General features: G+C 41.1%; 1 protein-coding gene across 1 annotated transcript in view; it reads right to left on the bottom strand.

The window, feature by feature from the left end:
• The window catches only part of rfwd3 (ring finger and WD repeat domain 3), a 36,577-nt gene extending 18,720 nt beyond the window's left edge, over positions 1–17,857 (bottom strand). Inside the window, exons 1-7 of the mRNA XM_072547751.1 lie at positions 17,532–17,857; positions 16,201–16,596; positions 12,543–12,748; positions 8,805–8,890; positions 5,250–5,477; positions 3,608–3,699; positions 1,593–1,707 (exon numbers count right to left, since the gene is read on the bottom strand). Coding sequence (XP_072403852.1) covers positions 1,593–1,707; positions 3,608–3,699; positions 5,250–5,477; positions 8,805–8,890; positions 12,543–12,748; positions 16,201–16,550 — 1,077 coding nt within the window. The 5' untranslated portion in view covers positions 16,551–16,596; positions 17,532–17,857. The remainder of the gene's footprint in view (positions 1–1,592; positions 1,708–3,607; positions 3,700–5,249; positions 5,478–8,804; positions 8,891–12,542; positions 12,749–16,200; positions 16,597–17,531) is intronic.
• Between the last annotated feature and the right edge of the window lie 2,356 nt (positions 17,858–20,213).

Below are 20,213 nucleotides of genomic sequence, written 5' to 3'. Positions count from 1 at the left end.
CATGTTATTTATTAAAGATCTGGATAATCTGAATAAAGATCTGGATCTGGAAAGTCATATATTCAAATTTGCTGATGACACTTAGTGCAGATAATATCATAAAATTACAGAGGGAAATTGATATATTTGCTGAATGGGCAAAATTATGGTCGACTGACTTCAATGTAAGCAAGTGAGGTTATTCATTCTAGTCTGAAAAAGGATAGAACAGGATATCTTCGAAAGAACTTCAGATGCATTGAGTTGTACAATGCCATGAACAAGTGCAGAAAATAATTAAGACGACTAACAGAATGCTGGCTTAATATCAAGAAAACTGGAATATACAAATGCAGAAGTCATGTTGCAACTATACAAACCCTGGTTGGACCCCATGGAATACTGAGAGCACACCTCGGTACACTTTCAGAAGGATTTATTGGTCTTGAAGGGAATACATACAGTTCTTTGTTTACAAGAATAATACCTGGTCTTCAGGACTTAACTTCTAAAGGTGAGATTATACAATCTAGCTTTCTTTTCTCGAGAATTTCGAAGGTTAAAGGGTGATTCGATCAAAGTCCTCACATTATTAACAATAAAAGATAGGGTAGATAAAGATAATCTCTTTCCACTGATTGGAAATTCTAGAACTAGGGGACATACCCTAAGAATTAGGGATAAACCGTTCAGAAGACTTCTACACACAGAGGTTTAGAACTCACTTCCACAAACTGCAACGGATGCTGGATCAGCTGTTAATTTCAAATCGGAGATAGATAATTTTTTTAAATTATTAAGCAAAGGTATTAAGAGATATGAGCCAAAGACAGGAGTTAGACCACAGATCAGCCATGACCTCACTGAATGGCAGGACATATGTGATGGGCTGAATGACCAACTCCTGTATCTATGTTTCAAACTGTGAACTGTCTGTAAAGGTTTCTTATTCAACTACAGCAAGATCAGAAGAATTGTACTGAAGCGTACAGATAAGAAATACAACTGCTCAGACACATCGACTTGTTGTTGTAGTCAAATGAGCACTGTATAACCAAAGTACAAATGGAGGAAAATCAAACAATACAGGCACAGAATCCAATTGTACATGCAAACACAATGTAGAGAGCTCACACTGAGAGAAACATAAAATGTTAACCTCTCACAGACAGCCAAGTGATAAAGACCAGATCATTCACAAGCATATGGGTGCACATATGAGAGTGTGAAAAATGCACCCCTGAAGTAGAGTGATTTTCTACACATATCTGAAGGTAGATAGGGCCTTCACTTAATTCTTATTGAACAGGAGCAACTTGGAGCTCCCAGTACTTCATAGCAACACCCCTCTGGGACAAGTGGCAAATGGTAGGCAGATTTGTTTCCCAGGGGAGAGGGAATATAAAGAGGGCGTTAATCAGTTGCTCCAACTTTAGAAATTAAACAAACCAGAGCATTCACAAGAGCCTTATGACTTATTTAAGGCCCATGTATGAGTTGTAACTGTAACAGTATTCAATTGCAGAAATTCTGTTTAGACTTGGTGAAGCCAATTGGCAAATTTTCCACTTTCTGTACTTATTCATGAGGGTTTATAGCAGATTGCCACTTACCTGCAACTGTTTACGTAACTTGCTGCACTCTTCTGTCAAGAACTGTAGTTGGAGGCGACACTGAGCAGATTCCAACTCTGCTTTCCGACGCATCATCTGCTCCTTCTCCAGATCACTGCCCAGGAGAAAGGTCAAAGTGAAGATAAAAGGGACAAAATTCAAGCAATTCCCTATATTTTGAGAAGTAGTGCAAGTTGAAATGACTCACAGACAGCCAAGTGGTAATAATCAGATCATTTGTGTTGATAGCAGTAGCTAAAGGGATAAATATTCACCAGCATATGGGTGTGCAAGTGAGAGTGCGAAAAATGCACCTCTGAACTGGTGTGATTTTCTAGCATTTCTGAAGGTAGATAGGGCCTTGATTTAATTCTTATCGAATAGGAGCAACTTGGAGCTCTCTCCCAGTACTTCATAGCAACATCCCTCTGGGGCAAGTGGCAAATGGCAAGCAGATTCTTTCCCCAGAGGAGAGGGAATATAAAGAAAAGAGGGTGTTTATCTCTCATATCCACAGGGGTCAGATTCACAATGAACCTTTTCAAAGGACTGAGATCAGATGTTTTAGCCATATTCACAGGTCATTATTTTGTAGAGATCGGACTAAGTCAAGAACAGTGCCATAATATTGAACAGAATTTCTAAGTACGAAATGAGTATTAGCAAATAATTAACATTTCCTAGTTATCAATATTGTCTTTACCTTTGTTTGCAATATGTTGGCTAGGCACTAAAGCAGAGGTTTTAGAAATATTTGCAAAGTTGTCACAAGACAAAGGAAAAACACAGTAATAACATCATTCTGAATGTTATCTTCTATTTTCCTTCCATTGTATATTTATGGAACAGTAGTAAGAAAGGACTCAAGAGTTTTATCCTCACTCCATGGGAAGAACACACTTGGTTTCTGCTGTGGTATCTTGACAATACACCCAAAATAGGAGTGCAACTAAGTTTGCTGGAGCTGCTGTTATCAGTTTCTGGTCAAGCAGAAGTACTATGTTGCTCATCACACAACACCAGGTTAAGTTCAACAGGTTTAATTGGAAGCAACGCTCTGAAAGCTAGTGTGCTTCCAATTAAAACTGTTGGACTATAACCTGGTGTTGTGTGACTTTTAACTTTGTACACCCCAGTCCAACACCGGCATCTCCAAATTATGTTGCTCATATACACTTGCACAACCTGGAGATTCTCGTCTCAAGGGGTTGTAGCTGACCTATCCTCCAAACAATCAAGAGAACCTGGCCTCAACAGGAGAGGCTAGGAAGTGGGCAATACAGCCTCAAACACGTGAGGTGGCATTAACAGCTTCAGCTCTCTACTTAATATTATGGGATTCACTTTATTTGAACAACTTTATATTTTATCAGGAGCTTCTTGAACTATTTCCCTCAGCTTTAATTTAGTTCACTGTCAGGAATTAGGTAACTCTGGCAAGATCAATTGACTGGTCTTCCCTCTACATCTACAGTGGCACAACTATGCACATAGCATCTAATATGCAAAAGTGGCAGACACAGATCCTGAAAAAAAATGGTGGTGCAGAGCAATGGAATACAAAGCCACTTAAGAAAGCAGTTCATCTCAGAGCCAACCCAATTGGGTTGGGAGTGAAGTCACATGCAGGTAAGATGACAAACTTACTTCTCTGACAGACTGGGTTTTAATGACAATCTGACAACTTCAAGATCACTTAAATCAATGTCAGATGATTTACAGTGAAAACTAGTCTAGTTACAAAACCATTGTATTACCATATCTACATCTGGGCTGTAGATTCTGAACTTGGGTAACCGACCCCACGCATTTCCTTTGATTCATACATCTAACACCTCCCTGTGCTCTCTCTAACATTTGCATATCATTTTTTCAGCTTTCTGACTGGACCAATACAAAGGATTCCAAGTATGACAAACCTTTCTCATGGTTCCCCCACTGGAGTTAGATAATTTTAAACATATGAATCTGAAAGCAATGGGAGTCACAAGTATTTTTGCATCATCAACAAATACCTCTTCAATCGTTCTTGCTCACTGGTGTCCACAGCTTTCAATGTTGGAGCATACAGCACCACTACATCCGACCGCTTAGCCTTCTTATTACACTGTAGAAGTCAAAAACAAGTCAATTATAGTTCAGTGATACAGCAGTTTCAATGGAATATACAGGATCACATTTCTCTAAGAAGGAGGCCATGCGAGACCTAATTAAAGATTTTGGAAATTATGAAATGTTTTGACAGACTAGGCAGAAAAAGGATGTTTTCACTTGTGGAAAAGAGCAAGGTAAGAGGCCATTACTGCATGATTGTCAACAAGAGTAAAAATTGCTAATTCAGAAAAAAAACTTATCTATCAGAAAAGTATGGAAAATGTGGAACCCATCTCACAGTGATTCAAGAGACCAATGTACTTAAAGGAAGAATAGACAAATACATGAAGGAAGAAAAAAAATGCTTACTCTGATAGATTTAGTTCAGTGACAACTGGAGGAGGCTCAAGTGCAATCTCAGAACTGAGAGTGGTATTATTGCTAGACTATTAATCCAGAAACTCAGCTCAATGAACTGGGAACCCACGTTCAAATCTCATCACAGCAAATGGCAGTATGTGAATTGAATTAGAAAAGAAGTCTGAAATGAACAATCTACTGATGACCATGAAACCTGTCAGAAAAAGCCACCTAGCACATTAATGGGAAAGGAAGGAAATCTGCCACTCTCACCTGGTTGGGCCAATATGTGGTTCCAGTCAACAAAGAAACAAAAAACTGACATCAACCGAGGCACAGTAAAAGACAACAGCAGAAAAAGCCCTGTTGACCCTCCTTACTGACATCTGGCAGCTAATGCTAAACTTAGCTGTCTCAAAGATTAGTCAACCAACAGCTTATGCTGACAGTCAAACTCGTGGAACCGAGTGATCACCACACAGTCCTTATGGTTATAAAGTGCTGCCTTTACATTGAGAATACCCTCCATCACACTGTGGGCACTTTCGCTATACTGAACGGGCAGACCTCAAATAAATCTAGACTTGGCATCCATGAGGCATTGTGGGCCATCACCAACAGCAGAATTGTACTCCAGCAAAACCTGCAGTCTCATGGTCTGGTATATTCCCAACTCAACCATTACCATCAACACTGTGATCAACCCTGGTTCAATAGAGATTTCAGGAGGGCACGTCAGGAGCAGTACCAGACATACTGAAAAATGAGGTGTCAACCTGGTGACGCTACCAAACAGGATTACTTGCATGTAAACAGCAGAAGCATCAAGTAATAGACAGAGCTAAGCCTCCTTTCAAAAGCATCAAGGGCTATGCTCACTGTAAAGCACAATCAGAACTGTAATCTCTTGTTGAAAAAGAAAATAAGTTCTAGAATATTGCTTGCTTTGCATTTAGCCAAGTCTACTTAGCACTGTATGTGAGCACAAGGTAGACTATAATCAAGCTTCAGGCTTCATTTCAAGTGCCGTTTACTGCTCTATAGATTCACCCCTCCTGTTGAAATGCAGTGAAACCCATTATCATTATAACAAGGAAGACTATAACCACCGTGGAGTCTAACTCATTGGTCTAGTTCACTTGGTCAGTTCTCACTATAGTGAAACTCTGATGAAAATACAAGTATTTCATTCTGCAAACCTACCTGTGGGCATTTTCCTCCTTGTTTCCTCAGCCACCGGTCAATGCAGGTATAGCCAAAGAGGTGACCACACCGCAGTGTGACAAGACGGTGCTCTCCTGCATTCGTCCATGGCTCAAAACAGATTGAGCACGTATTCCCTTCGTCATCAAAGGCTGGCTTGGTGCCTTTGGCACATGCTGTGTCTTCCTTCACATTTAAGTTGTCTTCTGAATGTAAGGTCATACTGTCCTAAAGACAAAGCATTCAGTTAGAGGCACAAGGATTCTGCAAAACCTCTTTTGGATCTATTTTATATGTTCGAATAGATAGTGAGAGACCAGAATACCTTCTCAACATCGTTAAATTTCAACAACTTTTTCAATATTCTAAACTGTCACTCTTGTTCTTGTGAACTGTTCAGGATGGTTCTAGATTTACAACAGTGTCATGTTTTCATTTGAATAGAATGACCAATAACAAAAGCTGACTGAAGAGTTTGTTCCATGCAGTACACCACAGGAAGGAGTTTTCACTAAAGCTGCAACAAATAAGGACTTAAGAGACCACTTCTGAACAGATCACATAGCTTCCTTTCTGCTCTTTCATTTATTTTTTTCCAATTAACTGTAGTAGATCAGCCTCTTAACTATTGCTTTACTTCAAGCATAGAGGATCTTATCCTTGTATACAGATCTCGGTGTCATTCATTACAACCATAACTCCATGTCAACAGTTCAATGACTAAACGTTAATAAAAATAATCCATGCATTTTCCAGCAGTTTCTTTTATGAATGTACCCAATATTAAATATCAATCTTTTTATTTCAAGAATTAAGGATTTTACTACTTATCAGTGTGTAATACTGAATATTAAAGAATTAATTTGCTCCACTGACCTGCAAGAAATTGAATGCCCTGGGGGTAAGGTGGTGGTGTCTTTGTCTTACAGGTGGAATGTGGGAGGTTTACACAGCCATTTCCTTGCCATTCAGAGATGATTTACATTTCCATCCAAAAATCATTAAGAATGTTACAGTTGGAATTTGACTGCTCCCCTATACAGAGGAACCTTAATTATCCGAATGAGATGGGCGGGCACTATTTCATTCAGATAATTGATTATTCGGTTAATCAATTCAATGCCTTTCCTCTGGGGATCGGAGGTTTCTATTAAGTCTGCTCCCTATTCAGGAAACTAGCAGAAGCACAGCGCGCACGAGCCCCCGCCCACCCCTAAACACCGCGCCCTGCCACCCCCTAACCCTGTCCATCACAACCCCCCGCCTGCACCCCCCCCCCACAACCCCCATCTGCCCCCACCCCCTTTCACCCTCGCCGCAGGACAGCCGCACTGGCCACCAATAACAAGACTGCTGCTGCTGCCTTTTGAGGGGTGGCATTCCAGGGCATTCACTCCAAATAGCGCACTCGTACACGGCACACACACACATCCTTTTATTGCAACTTTTTGACAGTTCCACCTCTGCCCTGTATGGAACAGTTAGCGACATTATCTTTGGGAAGGGAGGGAGGGTTTAGGGTACATGCCTGTGTAGAACTTCAGGGACAGTGGGGTGGGGGGTTTGGGGAGGGGAAGGCTGGGTGTGGGAGGTCAGTCATTTAGAGAGAATGTCTGTGTTCCCATCAGTCCAGGACTGTTATCAACAGCACTTTTAATCACTGTAAATCAAAGGCGCGATCAATATTGGACACAGCTGTTTGATCTGTTGGGACCTCGAGATCTCCTTCGGACAATCCGATTTTTGGATAATTGGTATTTGGATTATCAAGGTTCCTCTGTAGTTACAAAAAACAATTTGCAACAGATTTGACCATTCAGGGATGATTTACATTTTCATTGCTTCTGGAAGTGGAGTGGTCACTGCATTGTATCTTGAATGGCATGTGACTATGAGGGGATGGCTGAGGGTTGTCTTGTAGGCAGTACTAACTGTGATGTAAAGAGTTTTGTACAAAGGAAAGACTGTTTCCTTTGTTCAGTGAGAGCTTTTGCCACGACCCTGTAAGCTCTGCGAGGTGTGTTCAAGGTTCCTCCAGAAAGCTTGTCCTGTATTGTGCTTAATAAATTTGGTTGCTTGTTATAGAAATTGGTGTGTTGCAGTTGAATCAAGTGTGTAAGAACCTCAGAAAAAAAGAACTTAACAATACAACAAAACTAAACTGAATGTGGTGTGAAGGTCAAATGCCCAGGAAGAGACAGTGTCCACTTTTCCATAAAAACAAATTTTGTGCTCAACTTGAATCACAATTGTGTGCCTCAGAGCCAAGAATGACCACAGTTGACATGTTAAGCTTACAAATGACAAATTCCATCAGTTATTTTGCACTACAATACGCCCCCTATAACCCAAAACACCTCTCTCCCCAGTCATTAAATTCACCCACACTCGGTCTCAAAGTATAAGCTGAACTTGCAAGCCACTCCATAAAGAGTTGCTTTATCGACTTATCAGTTATTTTTCTCAGACTGCTAAATATTGTTGGGACAATTGAGAACACAAGGCCATGTCCTGGCACCTCATGACCAAAATTCCTGCTATTTACTTCTGAGCGCATTGTGATTTTTTTCTTTTACGGATGCAGCAATATTCAGGTTACTGCAAACTGCGCAGCTTGGAAAGAACAACGTTTGGTTGTACAAAATAGTGGAATATCAACCTATGCTATCACTAAGCCACGATACATTGCACACATCACCAAAACACACCAATTGCATAAAACAAGAGCTGCCTTCTTATTGTTGATCTTAATCCTAACTTCATTTCCCCATTTTCGTTCCATATTTCTTACTTCTTCATATCTCGATACCAAACAAAAACATATATCAATCTCTCCCTTTCTACATACAAACATGCATACAAATAAATTAGGAGCAGGAATTAAGCCACTCAGCCATTCAAGACTGCTCCACCAATGGCCAATCTAATAAATTCACATTCGTACCCAGATAATCTTTCACCCTTAGTTTATCAAGGATCCCTATCCACTGCCTTTGAACATTAAAAAGGTTCGAAGATTCTACTTCCATTGCCTTTGAGAATTCCAAAGATTTATGGATCTCAAGACGAAAAAAAAATCTCCTTACCTCAATCTCCTTATCTCTCTGAAATACCTTTTCTGGAACTCAAAGGATACTTGTTGCCTATCAGTTATTCCCAGTTAATTGCCATGAAACTCAACAATTTTGGTTCAGACAAATCTCTCAACCTTGCAACAGCATGGTAGTTCAGTGATTAGAACTGACACCCAACAGTGCCAGGGTTTCAGGTTCAATTCCATGCTTGGGTGACTGTTTGCACATTCTCCCCATGTCTGTATGGGTTTCCTCCAACAGTCCAAAGATTTGCAGGTTAGGTGGATTGCACATGGGAAATGCAGAGGAAGGGTGGGGGTTTAGTTGGGATTCTCTTCAGAGGGTCAATGTGGACTCAATGCACCAAATGGCCTGCAACCACACTGCAAGGATTCTATAATTCTAGATCACAATAAGTTAGGGTGTGGAGATTTAAGGTAGTTCATAAGTCAAGATATTTACAGAATTTGAAATGGCTTACCTGCTCTTGATGCATAGATTGTAAATCTCCAGCCTCGACACCTTGAGCTGGTGTGGGATTAATCACAGTCGGGGCACTAGCAGGAGCTGCAAAAGTAATGGACAGACAAGACACACATGATAGGTGTCCTATCATCAGTTCAGACCATGAATGAGCACAAAATATTTTAAAATGCTATTCCCTCACCATTAGAACATGCTGCAAAAACGCAACACTACTTTCCCCAAAGTGACTCATTTGGCCACCTCAGAGGATGAAGAAGAATCAACAAATGGATGCAGGACTAGAGTCGCATGCGTCCTAGATCTGGTAAGGGTTTCAATTACCTCCCCAAAGGCCATTTGCAAATTGGTAACATCTTTTAAGATAACCTGACATGAGCAAAGACACAAAACAATCTAATAATTCAAGTTCAAATTCAAAAGCAACCCCATGTTGAGACTTAAAAAGTGTAACAAAAAGTTAGGAAAAGATCCCAGTTCAATTTAACTTCAGATATTTATTTTAAAAATGAGAAATTTGATCATGAAAAGGTATTGTACATCTTATTTCACATCAATGTGAAAATGCTTCTGGTGCAAACAGGTTAAAACTGCACCGGTATTCTATAGTACACATTACTCCTTCAATGAACTTCAACAAATTTGTAAATCATGATTTGCTTTTCACAAAACTATACTGACTCTCACTAATTACTTTGAAGATGAAGGTCGTTTTTACTACTCTTCTGATATTTCCCAAGCTCAAAGGCTATATTTCGCTCACTGAAGAAAACAAATTATAAACCGTCCTGCATCGCAGAACCTGTCACAAAGATTTGCATAAGAAGCATGACTAAAAACTTTGGCACCACCCGATCGTAGAAATTTCAAAAAATAATGCTTCTTTTCACGTTTTGTTCGAATTCAGTATTACTTCTTACTTGAAATATTTCATCCATTGTACTCATAAAAGCATGGTCGATGTTTGGAACTCTCTTCCACACATGACATAGGATGATGGATCAACTGTGAATTTTAAATCTTTGATAATGTTTTGTTCATCAAAGGTATTAATGGATATGGCCCAAAGACAGGTATATAGAGTCACACCACCGATCAGCCACTATCTCACTGAATGATGGAACGGGCTCAAGAAGCTGAGTGGCCTACTTCAGGCCCAACATCGCTATATAGTCCATTTCAAGACTTCAAAATTGGTACCTGGCATTACTTGGTTCCTCGCCAAATAAGCTTTCCAATTCAACAGGACAATTTCTCCATTTTTGTTTTGGAAGTCTCTGTATGCTGTCCTGAGACTCAACTTTGACGAACTTCAACTGGACTAGTGTTTTCAAATAAGATCGTTAATAACACCTCTGCCTGACTTCCAATCCAATGGAGGTAAAAGCACCTGATGCTGGACTTCCAAATTTAAATTCTGCTTTAAGCCTATTTACGACATTTAAAAATTCACTGCTCCAAATCCACAAAAACCATCTATGTGCATCTGAAGTCTGCATCCATCCCATAGTGCAATTAAAATGTTACAAAACTCGCTTTCAACTAGACACAGCTAATTTTAACAAGATCAAACTTGAGAAACGTGAGCAATATGGGCCATATTGTCATTTATTTAAAATCCACAATATCCTGAATGCATGAAGCACTTCTTTAAGAAGGCAAAGAAACAACTGAGTTAATCTCGCTGAAGAAATACAGTTTTAATATCATTTTCATTTGCAAGGAATCACTAACAAAGCCAATAAAATCTTCAAAACTGCTTTCCGACCAGAGGTGAAACTACTCATATGTTGGCCCCCTAATGTTTCTTCAAAACAACACACCACTAACCTGGTTTTAACTTGATACAGGGAGAAAGTGAGGACTGCAGATGCTGGAGATCAGAGCTGAAAAATGTGTTGCTGGAAAAGTGCAGCAGGTCAGGCAGCATCCAAGGAGCAGGAGAATCGACGTTTTTGGCATAAGCCCTTCTTCACTTTTTAACTTGAAACATCCAATCAAGAGACATCTTTTTCATATTTTGTTTGATCTCCCTTTCCTATTTAGTAGTATCCTTTTCAATTGTTAATGGTTTCATTCCAGGGGCCTGCTCGTACAGGATATGAAGCAAAAACTTTTTTCTGAATTAGAAACTGAAGATATGGAGACAGGTGAAGGTCTAGACAGAGAATTATATAACGTTTACAAATAAAATCGATCAAAAAGATGATTTTCTGTATGCTTATGAGGTGTGGTTAGGTTTTGACAAATGTGGAAGTGGTGAACATAGCTCTGCTGAAGAAAACGAATTGGAACCCAGCAGACAGCAGAGTATCGATCTAGAAAGTTTCCTGGCATTTAAATTATTAGACTACGCCAAAGTATTTATTATGGATAAACATTTCATTTAGAAGGGAATTAAATTTGCATGTAAGCATTGCGAACACCAATATCAAAAGCACTAAAACATTCCCTTGGAAAGCATCCATTTCCCGCAGGGTTCACAATGTTAAATGAGGCAGTTGACCATACAATAAATGGAGTATGTGGCATTTACAGACTAGCAAGACCATCTAGAAAGAAGTCACAGGTAACAATTCAATATAAATTTTAACAAGGGGGAAAAAAAATTGACAAAATGTTTTTGGCAATTTTGTGATAAGAAGTGAATTTAGGACTCAGAATAAAAGAATGAACTGCAGAGATGCCCAGGATGTAGACAGTTGATGTTTCAGATGTAGTTCACAGTAGACTATAGTGGTTCAAACTGTCCCAGATGGCCTTTGAATCTAAACATAAAAATGGAAGATTCAGAAGATGAAGGAGAGGTACAGATCAAAGAGACAGCATTGGTTTTGATCACCAGAAGTTTCAGCCCAGTAACAAATGTGTTCGTGGCAGAATCTTTGAGTTGTGCAATATTATATCCAGGTCCATGTCAACAAGGTATGGAAAAAAACTAGCTAAGTTATTGAGTAATAAAGTTTGAAATAAAGTTAAAGATTGGAGTGTTCCACTGTGTTCAGATTTGGGGGCTTCAGGAGCACATCAAAATCTTTCAAAAGAAAATGGTTGTTCCTTCTAAAATAGTTGGAATCAGTTTTTGTATGAGAACAGATGTTATACAGTTGGTTCTGGTATAACGCCATAGTTCCATTCTCGTGTGATCTTGCGTTATAAGAAAATCACACAATAGCTACATCATTTAAACTATTGGGGCCAGAATCTCATTGTAGCCAATACAGCTCAAAAAAGTTCTCCAAATAATGGTCTAATTTCTTCAATTGCATTAAAGCTAAATCACATGAAGAAACAGTCGGTGTAGCAGAACAGACCGTTTAAGTATTTTAAGTGAGAGCTGACAAAACCTCATGTGAAAATGGATATGGAAAGCAAAGCTAGTGCATTCAGAAAATCTGTAAATGTGATGAAGGGTTTATGCCCAAAATGTCAACTCTCCTGCTCCTCGGATGCTGCCTCACCAGCTGTGCTTTTCCAGCACCACTCTTTGACTTCTGATCTCCAGCATTTGCAGTCCTCATTTTCCCCTGCTAAATATGAGAAACAAAGTTCTACCCAGCCAACTCTTCCAACTCCTGATCTGGGGCTCAAAGCTGGAACAAACATGTCAAAGTGAAATGGATACATGGAAGCAAATGAGAGAGGTTTGAAATCCTAATAAAGATAAAAGAGGAATTTATTTCTTGGTAGTTATCCTTAAAAAATAGTTTTACTGACGCTTCACAAACTTACTCACCTGATGAAGCTGCTGCAGACTCATCACCCTCATATTCATCCTCTATTTCTGTGGTGCTGCCACTCTCCTCCGACTCACTGAGATCAGTGCTCAGATCGGTACTCGAATCTTCACTGCTCACCTCATCTCCATACTCAGCTGCTAACCTGACAGATCCTGCGTGCTGCTGCCTGTTAACACGGAAGTAGTTGTCAAGAGCTCCAGACCTGGAAATTAAGAGGATTGCATGCAAGTCACATTCCATACAGCAGAAGATTAAAAAAAAAGTTAGCTGCATTTTCAATCAAAGCATGTCAGTCTGACCTGCAGCTTCTGCTCCAAAGAACTCTTTTAGTTCATTTGGACATTAGTTTGTGCCCCAGAATCAATGCTAACAAAGTCAAACGTAGCTGTGCCTTTGGGAGAGAGAACCAGGAACCAGTGCATCACAATCTAGCTTACAAAGTAATTGGCCATGAGATTTTTAGGGACTAAATCCAGTTTTTATTAAAATAGTGCACTTCCATTTTATGATCCTTTCCACAAACTTAGATACCTATTGGGAGCTTTCAAAGATGCAAAGCCCTTGTCCTGCACATTTCAGAGCACAGTGCATCAATATGCTGCATTGTCTCTCTTCCAACATCAATGTTCTTCTACCATATATCAGCTGTTCTAGTCCTTTAGACTGAAAGTAAATGTTCCTCGACACTGTCCCCATCAAACAACCCCAGGACAGACATAAAGCAAAGCTCCCTCCATGCCACCCCCAACCCAACACCTCCAGGACAGGCAAAGCATGGGGCTAACTAAGAATCAGCTGTTTCTAACCTGTCCAGCTAGCAGTAACTCAATGCTGTTGCTGTTTTGAAAATTAATTCTGGGGAATAATAGAATAATGCGACTGAACTAGTAATCCAATGGCTTGAATGAATGGTCGGGAGACAAATTCAAATTCCACCTCTGAAGAGCCAGATTTTCAGTATGCGTAATTAGAAAGTGGAAACTGAAATAAGGAATAGCCATTTTTATAATCAGTGTTTGAAATGGTGGCTGCAGTCTTAAAAGCAAGTAACGTGACACCCATTACAGACATCATGTTAAACAACAGTTTGGAAAAGCAGTAACTGAGGGATTGTATCTTACTACTTTTGCTGGCAACAAGAACTGAATCAGTCTATGGACAGTTCTGAGAGACAGAGACAGGGAGACAGATTTCAGTTCTTCTCTAGCTCAAGAACAATCACTTGGTTCTCTGCAATCAAAACTGATAATAAACCTAAAGAAAAACAGTGGTTGTAAATTGCAAACTTTTAACTGGTATATCACAGACTTTTTAAAAGGTATATCAGCCACCTTTTGTCTCACACCAACCAGTGGAAGGAAGCAGAGAGAGCCAATTGAAGCCATGCGCTAGCCTCTTGTCATAGGATAAACTCAACAATGGTACCCAGAAGAAAGACTACTGAACTACTATTCCTGTTTTTCTCCTGAAACAATCTATTTACCCTGTTTATCTGTGTGTGTGGGTGAAGAGGAGTTTGTAAGAGGATTTGAGTCTTAATTAAGTATTATATGCTGACAGTTTATAACTATTTACCTGTAGCTATTCATTTGTAATAAATTGCAATTCTTGTTCAGTAAAGAAACCTGGCCCATGCTTTCTATCAATCGGAGTCCGAAGGCCAGGTCAATGGGGGAACTTTGCGTACTTTGTAAAATATTTAACTTTTGGTGATAACTCCAGAAACAGTGGGTCTCAACTCCCAGCACACTGCCCCTGCGAATCTGAACGCTCCTGTGCAGCTGAACAAATTGAAATTCACTTAACTAACAGATTTGGAATAAAATTAGTTGTGATCATAAACAACTGAACTGTTGTAATAAAGACTGTTGCTTACTCATGCTCAGGCTGGGAAATCTACTGTACCGTATCCCACCAATGACTTGTTCCCTTAAGAGGAACCTTGATTATCCGGCATTCAATTATCTGAATATCGGATTATCTGGCGAGACTGCAAGTTCCTGATGCTCAGCTAAACTACGTTATCTGGCATTCGATTACCCGGAATTCGATTAACTGAACAAAATACTGCCTACCCATGTCTTTCGGATAATTGAAATTCCTCTGTAGTTGGTGGATAAGTTTTTGAGTGCAGCTCCTGGTCAGAGAATTTCCAGCCGCATAACTGATCTTTACAGTCAGAATATTCATATGGCTGGTCAATGTTAACCCCAGAATGTTGATGATGGGAGATTCAGCAATGGTCATGGGGTTCAATGTCAAGGACAGGTGGTTAAATTCTCCCTAATTAGAGATGGTTACTACCAGTTCCTATGTGATATGAATATTACTTGCCCTTTATCAACCCAAATCTCAGTAACGTCCAGGTGTTGCAGCAAACAAACAGAGCCTAATTCAGTATCTAAGCAGTTGAGAATGATGTTTAACACTGTGCAATCGTCAGTGAATGTCCTCACCTCATTTCAAGCAGCTAAAAATAATTTGGTCTGGACTATTACTCAGGAACTCCTCAGTAATCATTTCCAATTGAGATGATTATTCATTTTCATTCCCTGGTGGGATCTGAACATCACTGGCAAAACAAGCATTTGTTGTCCATCCCGAATGACCCTGGAACTGGGTGGCTTAAGAGTTCATTTAGAAGGCAGTTAAGAGATAACCACACTACTGTCACTCTGGATTGACATGTTGGCCAAGCTAGGTAAAGATGGCTGATTTCCAAAAGGATATTCAGAAATAGCCCTTACTGATAACCTGGTAGATTCATGATAACCATTAACAAGATAGCTCATTATTCAAAATTTGTTTGCTGAATTTAAATTCATCGATTTGCCATGATGGGATTGACTAATGTACCCACAACAGTTGTGTGAGTAGTCAAACTATTAGTCCAGTAACATCACACTGTGCTATCATTCCTGACATTCAATTTATTGGAACGAGCCATAATTTTCCCTCAAAAACAATCCTGAAAATTATAATTTCTAACGTCTTCTCTAAACTCAGTTTGCTTGCCATCTGGGTCAGTCCAAGCACAATCTTCATTTTCTCATCAGCCTATTTGGGTATTCAACTCCACAACCTCCACATCTCCAAAATATCCACCTCCACAAAAATCACCAATCTCACCTTTGCTTCTCAGAAACCTATTCTCCAGAATCATGTAATTTTCAGATGCAATTTATCCAGCGTCCTCCATGCTTGCTTCTCAATTTCCAGTTTCCAGCTTGTTCAAATAGTGGCTCGGTGGTTAGCATTGCTGCTCCACAGCAGGAGAAACCCAGGTTCAACTCCATCCCCAACCAACCATCTGTGTCAAGTCTGCATGGGTCTCCTCGGGGTGCTCCAAATTCCTCCCACAGTCCAAAGATTTGCAGGTTATGTGGATTGGCCATGCTAAATTGCACGTAATGTCAAGGGATGTGCAGGCTAGATGGATTAGCCACAGGGAAATTCAAGGTCATAGTGATAGGGTAGGGAGGCGAGATGCCCTTTGGAGGGGTGTGGACTAAATGGGTTGAATGGCCTGCTCCCATATTGTAGGGATTCTATGATTCTATAATTCAACTGACAGCAAGCAGCAACTAATTCAACAACAGCGCAACATTAATCCTGTACTGTAGCAATTTACCACCAAGTAGTTTCAAAGGTTACCTGGATGACGAAGATCTCTGGGAAACGCTTGTTCCCGGCTGACGGCGACTATTCCTCCTCAACTGCCGGCGCTGGTGACCAGGTCTTTGCCCAAGGGAAAAGTGCTGTGCTACAGTTCTCAGTGCCCCTTGCAGTCTTTGAAGTTCCTCAGTGAGTAATGCTGCTTCCAGTCCACCACTGTGAGCAGTTGAAGGGGCTTCAGTTCCAGACAGCCCTCTTAATTCTTCACCAAGGGGGGCAGTACTTGGGCCCTCCCCTGTCAGCATCAAAGCTGGGTCACGGAAATTCAATTGTGCTGGAACAGCTTCCTCCTCGGGCTGCATATCCACATCGACCACTTGCTGAGCCATTCCTCAGACAAAGAGGAACACAAATCAGCGAGTGGGAGGAAAGGTTCTGCAAGTTCAGAGACATCACGGCGGAATTAATACGAACATTTTAACATTGGAAGTGTACAAGGCAGGTACAATTACAACATTTAAAAGACATCTGGACAGATACTGGATAGGAAAGGTTGAGAGGGATCTGGGCCAAAAACAGACAAGCAGGATTAAGTTCTGTTTGGGACACCTGGTCAGCACGGACAAATTGGACCAAAGAGTCTAATTCCTTGTCATATGACTCCATACAAACGTGATGTGGAGGTGGCAGTGATGGACTGGGATGGACAAAGTCAGTAATCGCAGGACACCAAGTGACTTCACCTGACGAAGGTGCAGTGCTCCAAAAGCTAGTGATTTCAAATAAACCTGCCGGACTATAACCTAAGGTCGTGTGGCCATATAAACAAAGAAGGGGCCTGTAAAGGAAGAAGATGAAGGTAAACACGATTTGGAGACACTGGTGTCGGACTGGGATATACAACGTTAAAAATCACACAACACCAGGTTATAGTCCAACAGGTTTAATTGGAAGCACTAGCTTTTGGAGCACTGCTCCTTCATCAAGACCACAATTCTCCACAATCACCTGATGAAGGAGCAGCGCATCGAAAGTTAGTGCTTCCAAATAAACCTGTTGGACTATAACCCGAAGGTAAACACTACATCAAATGAATAAGATTGAGAAACTGGCAGAAGACATTGGGGGGGGGGGGGGAGAGGACAGAGATAGATTCAGGTGATGTAGTTTCAGGGGAAAAGAAAGGGGAGTGAGCTGGGAGACAGTGCTTGGGGAGTGGGGTTTGGACGATGGCGTTAGGGGCAGTTTAGAGACAGGTTTTCGAGCCTGGGAGTTGGGGACACGGCTGTGATCGCGGGGGTGAGGTGTAGGGGACGGGAGCAATGCTAGGGCGGCGAATGTGACTGACACTGGGAAGCTGTTGACTTTACCCTCGGCTGGACAGCCTCAGCCCTGGGACCGGGCCTGGGCCTGGGCCTCGGCCTGCTGTCGAATCCAAACCAGTGGCGGGCGGCGTTGACACCGAGAATGGAGAGATCGGCGGCGCCCGGACCGGCCTCCACCTCGAGTTTGGGGATCCGCAGGCCGCACTCTTCATTCACAAACGATGAGGAGAAAGCGGAGCCCTGAGAAGTGCAAGTGGTCCCGAAGGTTGAGTGAGAAACAGGGCGACCCCCGCAGCCCGAGCCTAGGCCTCACCGCTCAGCTCCAACCGAAAATCCGCGCCACCTCGAAGGCCGCGGGGCACCGACCGCCCCTTTCCGGGGGAACCAATAGCAACGTGTGCCCACCTGCCTATCAACTTCCATAGGCCAATCCGCGCCGAGATACGCCTGTCAATCACCGAGTGGCTGTTTGTTCTGATGTCCCTGAAGAGATTCAAGTAATGTCAGATAAAGTGCTCTCCCACTTGGAGTTGCTGAGTTTGGTAAGGATCTACGTCCCTCTCTTTGCCAAGGTCCCAACAGAAAAACTTAACGCCTCACAGCCAGTGGGTTCTTTTTCAGAGACTTGACTCCTAAATTGGCTGATCTTCACAGCCAGTTTGTCACTGATTTCTGAGTTAAACAAACTTTTTTAAAAACCAAGAGATGAGAACCTCCTCAGTTGAGGACTGACTCTGAGCTGGCTGGCCACACTGCCAGTGTGTACTGTGGAGAAAAAAATCTCTCAACTGGCAACATTGCCATTAAAGAAAATAGAAACAATTAATCACAACAAATCTTTATTTACACAGTGCCTTTCCCATCCTAAAATGTTTGATTGGCGGGGGGGGGGGGGGGGGTCCAGGTATGACTCCAGATAAGTGAGCCACCAATTTTGCTGAATGTTTGGGTGACTCAAGTTTCATTAGGATTTGCGCCACAAAAAAAAAGACCCTGTCCATTTCCGTCACCGTTACTATGGGATCAATCTAGTTGGATGACAAAATAAACATTGGATGCTACCAAAACAAAAGAACTCCTTTACAACAAAATCAGGATTTCTTTTTTTGTATTGATACCAGTCCTAATGTGTCATAAATCAGGAATCAAATTTGGAAAATATCAATAATTTTGATGTGGAGGTGATGGTGTTGGACCGGGTTGGACAAGGTCAGAAGTCAGACAACACCAGGTTATAGTCCAACAAGTTTATTTGAAATCACAGGTTTTCAAAGCATTGCCCCTTCGTCAGGTGAAGTAAAATTTGGTATAAGATTGTGAGTTGTCATGTTGTTCAAACATAAACCAATTGTGGAGATTAACAAATGAAGAGAACTAAATTTACTAAACAACATGTTCAATAAAACAAAACTACTGGACAAATTTCCACTTTGTATGACTTAGAAAAAAACAAAGTGAACATAAACATAAATAACAGCCAAATTACAATCAATAATCAATATTGAGTGACTCAAGGCTGCACTTGACAGTGTGACATTGGAGAACCCTAGCAAAACTGGAGTCAGTCGGAATCAGGGATAAACCCTCAACTTGTTAAGAGTCATACTTGGGACATAGGAAGATGATTGTGGCTGTTGGAGGTTCGAGCTGCAAGACATCACTGTTGCAGTTCCTCAGCGTAGTGCCCTAGACCAAACCATCTTCAGCTGCATCGATGACCTACCCACCCGTCAGAAGTAGGAATGTTCACCAATGTTTGCCCAATGTTCAGCACCATTTGCAACTGCTCAGATACTGAATGAGTCAAGGCCAACATTCAATGAGACCTGAACAATATCCAGGTTTGTGCTGATTAGTGGAAAATAACATTTGGACCACACCAGGCAATGATTGTCTCCAACAAGACAAAATCTAAACATCACCCTTGGCAGTCCATTGTAGCAACATGACTGAATCTCCCACTATCAACATCCAGGGAATTGCCATTGACCAGAAACTGAACTGGACTTGTCACGTGTGCTGGGCTACAAGAGCAGGTTAAAGGCTAGGAATTGTTTAGGGATTAACCGACCTCCTGACTTCCCAAAACTGTCTGCCATCTACAAAGGACAAGGGAGAAGTTTGATGGAGTATTCCACAATTGCTTGAATGAGTGTCATTCCAACAACAGTCAAGAAGCTTGACACCATCCAGGACAAAGCAGTCCACTTGATTGGCACCACATCTAAAAACATTCAGTCTCTCCACCACTGATCCCCAGTCGTATTAGTGCCATCTACAAGAACCTCTGCAGAAATTTACCAAAGCACTTCAGACAGAATCTTTCAAGCACATACCAACTACCATTTAGGAGGAAAGCGGCATCAGATGTATGGGTACACCACCTTTAAGTTCCTATCCAAGTCACTCACCATCCATATTTAGAAGTATATTGAAATCATAGAATTCCCTTCCATAACAGCATGATGGGTATACATATACCAAATAGACTGCAGTGATTCAAGAAGGTTTTTTAATTCACTCGTGGGACATGGGCATTGCTGGCTGGCCAGTATTTATTGCCCATTCATAGTTGCCCTTGAGAAGATGGTGGTGAGTTGCTTTCTTGAACCATTGAAGTCAATGTCATTCAGCATCACCTTCTCAAGGACGACTAGGAATGAGCAATAAATGCTTTCCACGGTGATATCCACATCTCATGAGTGAAGAAAAAACAGTTGTCCCACA

The sequence above is a fragment of the Chiloscyllium punctatum genome, chromosome 26 (assembly GCF_047496795.1).
Source record: "Chiloscyllium punctatum isolate Juve2018m chromosome 26, sChiPun1.3, whole genome shotgun sequence".
NCBI classification, from domain to species: Eukaryota; Metazoa; Chordata; class Chondrichthyes; order Orectolobiformes; family Hemiscylliidae; genus Chiloscyllium; species Chiloscyllium punctatum.
Note: the sequence above shows the minus strand (reverse complement) of the source record. Positions and strands in the feature narration are given on the sequence as shown.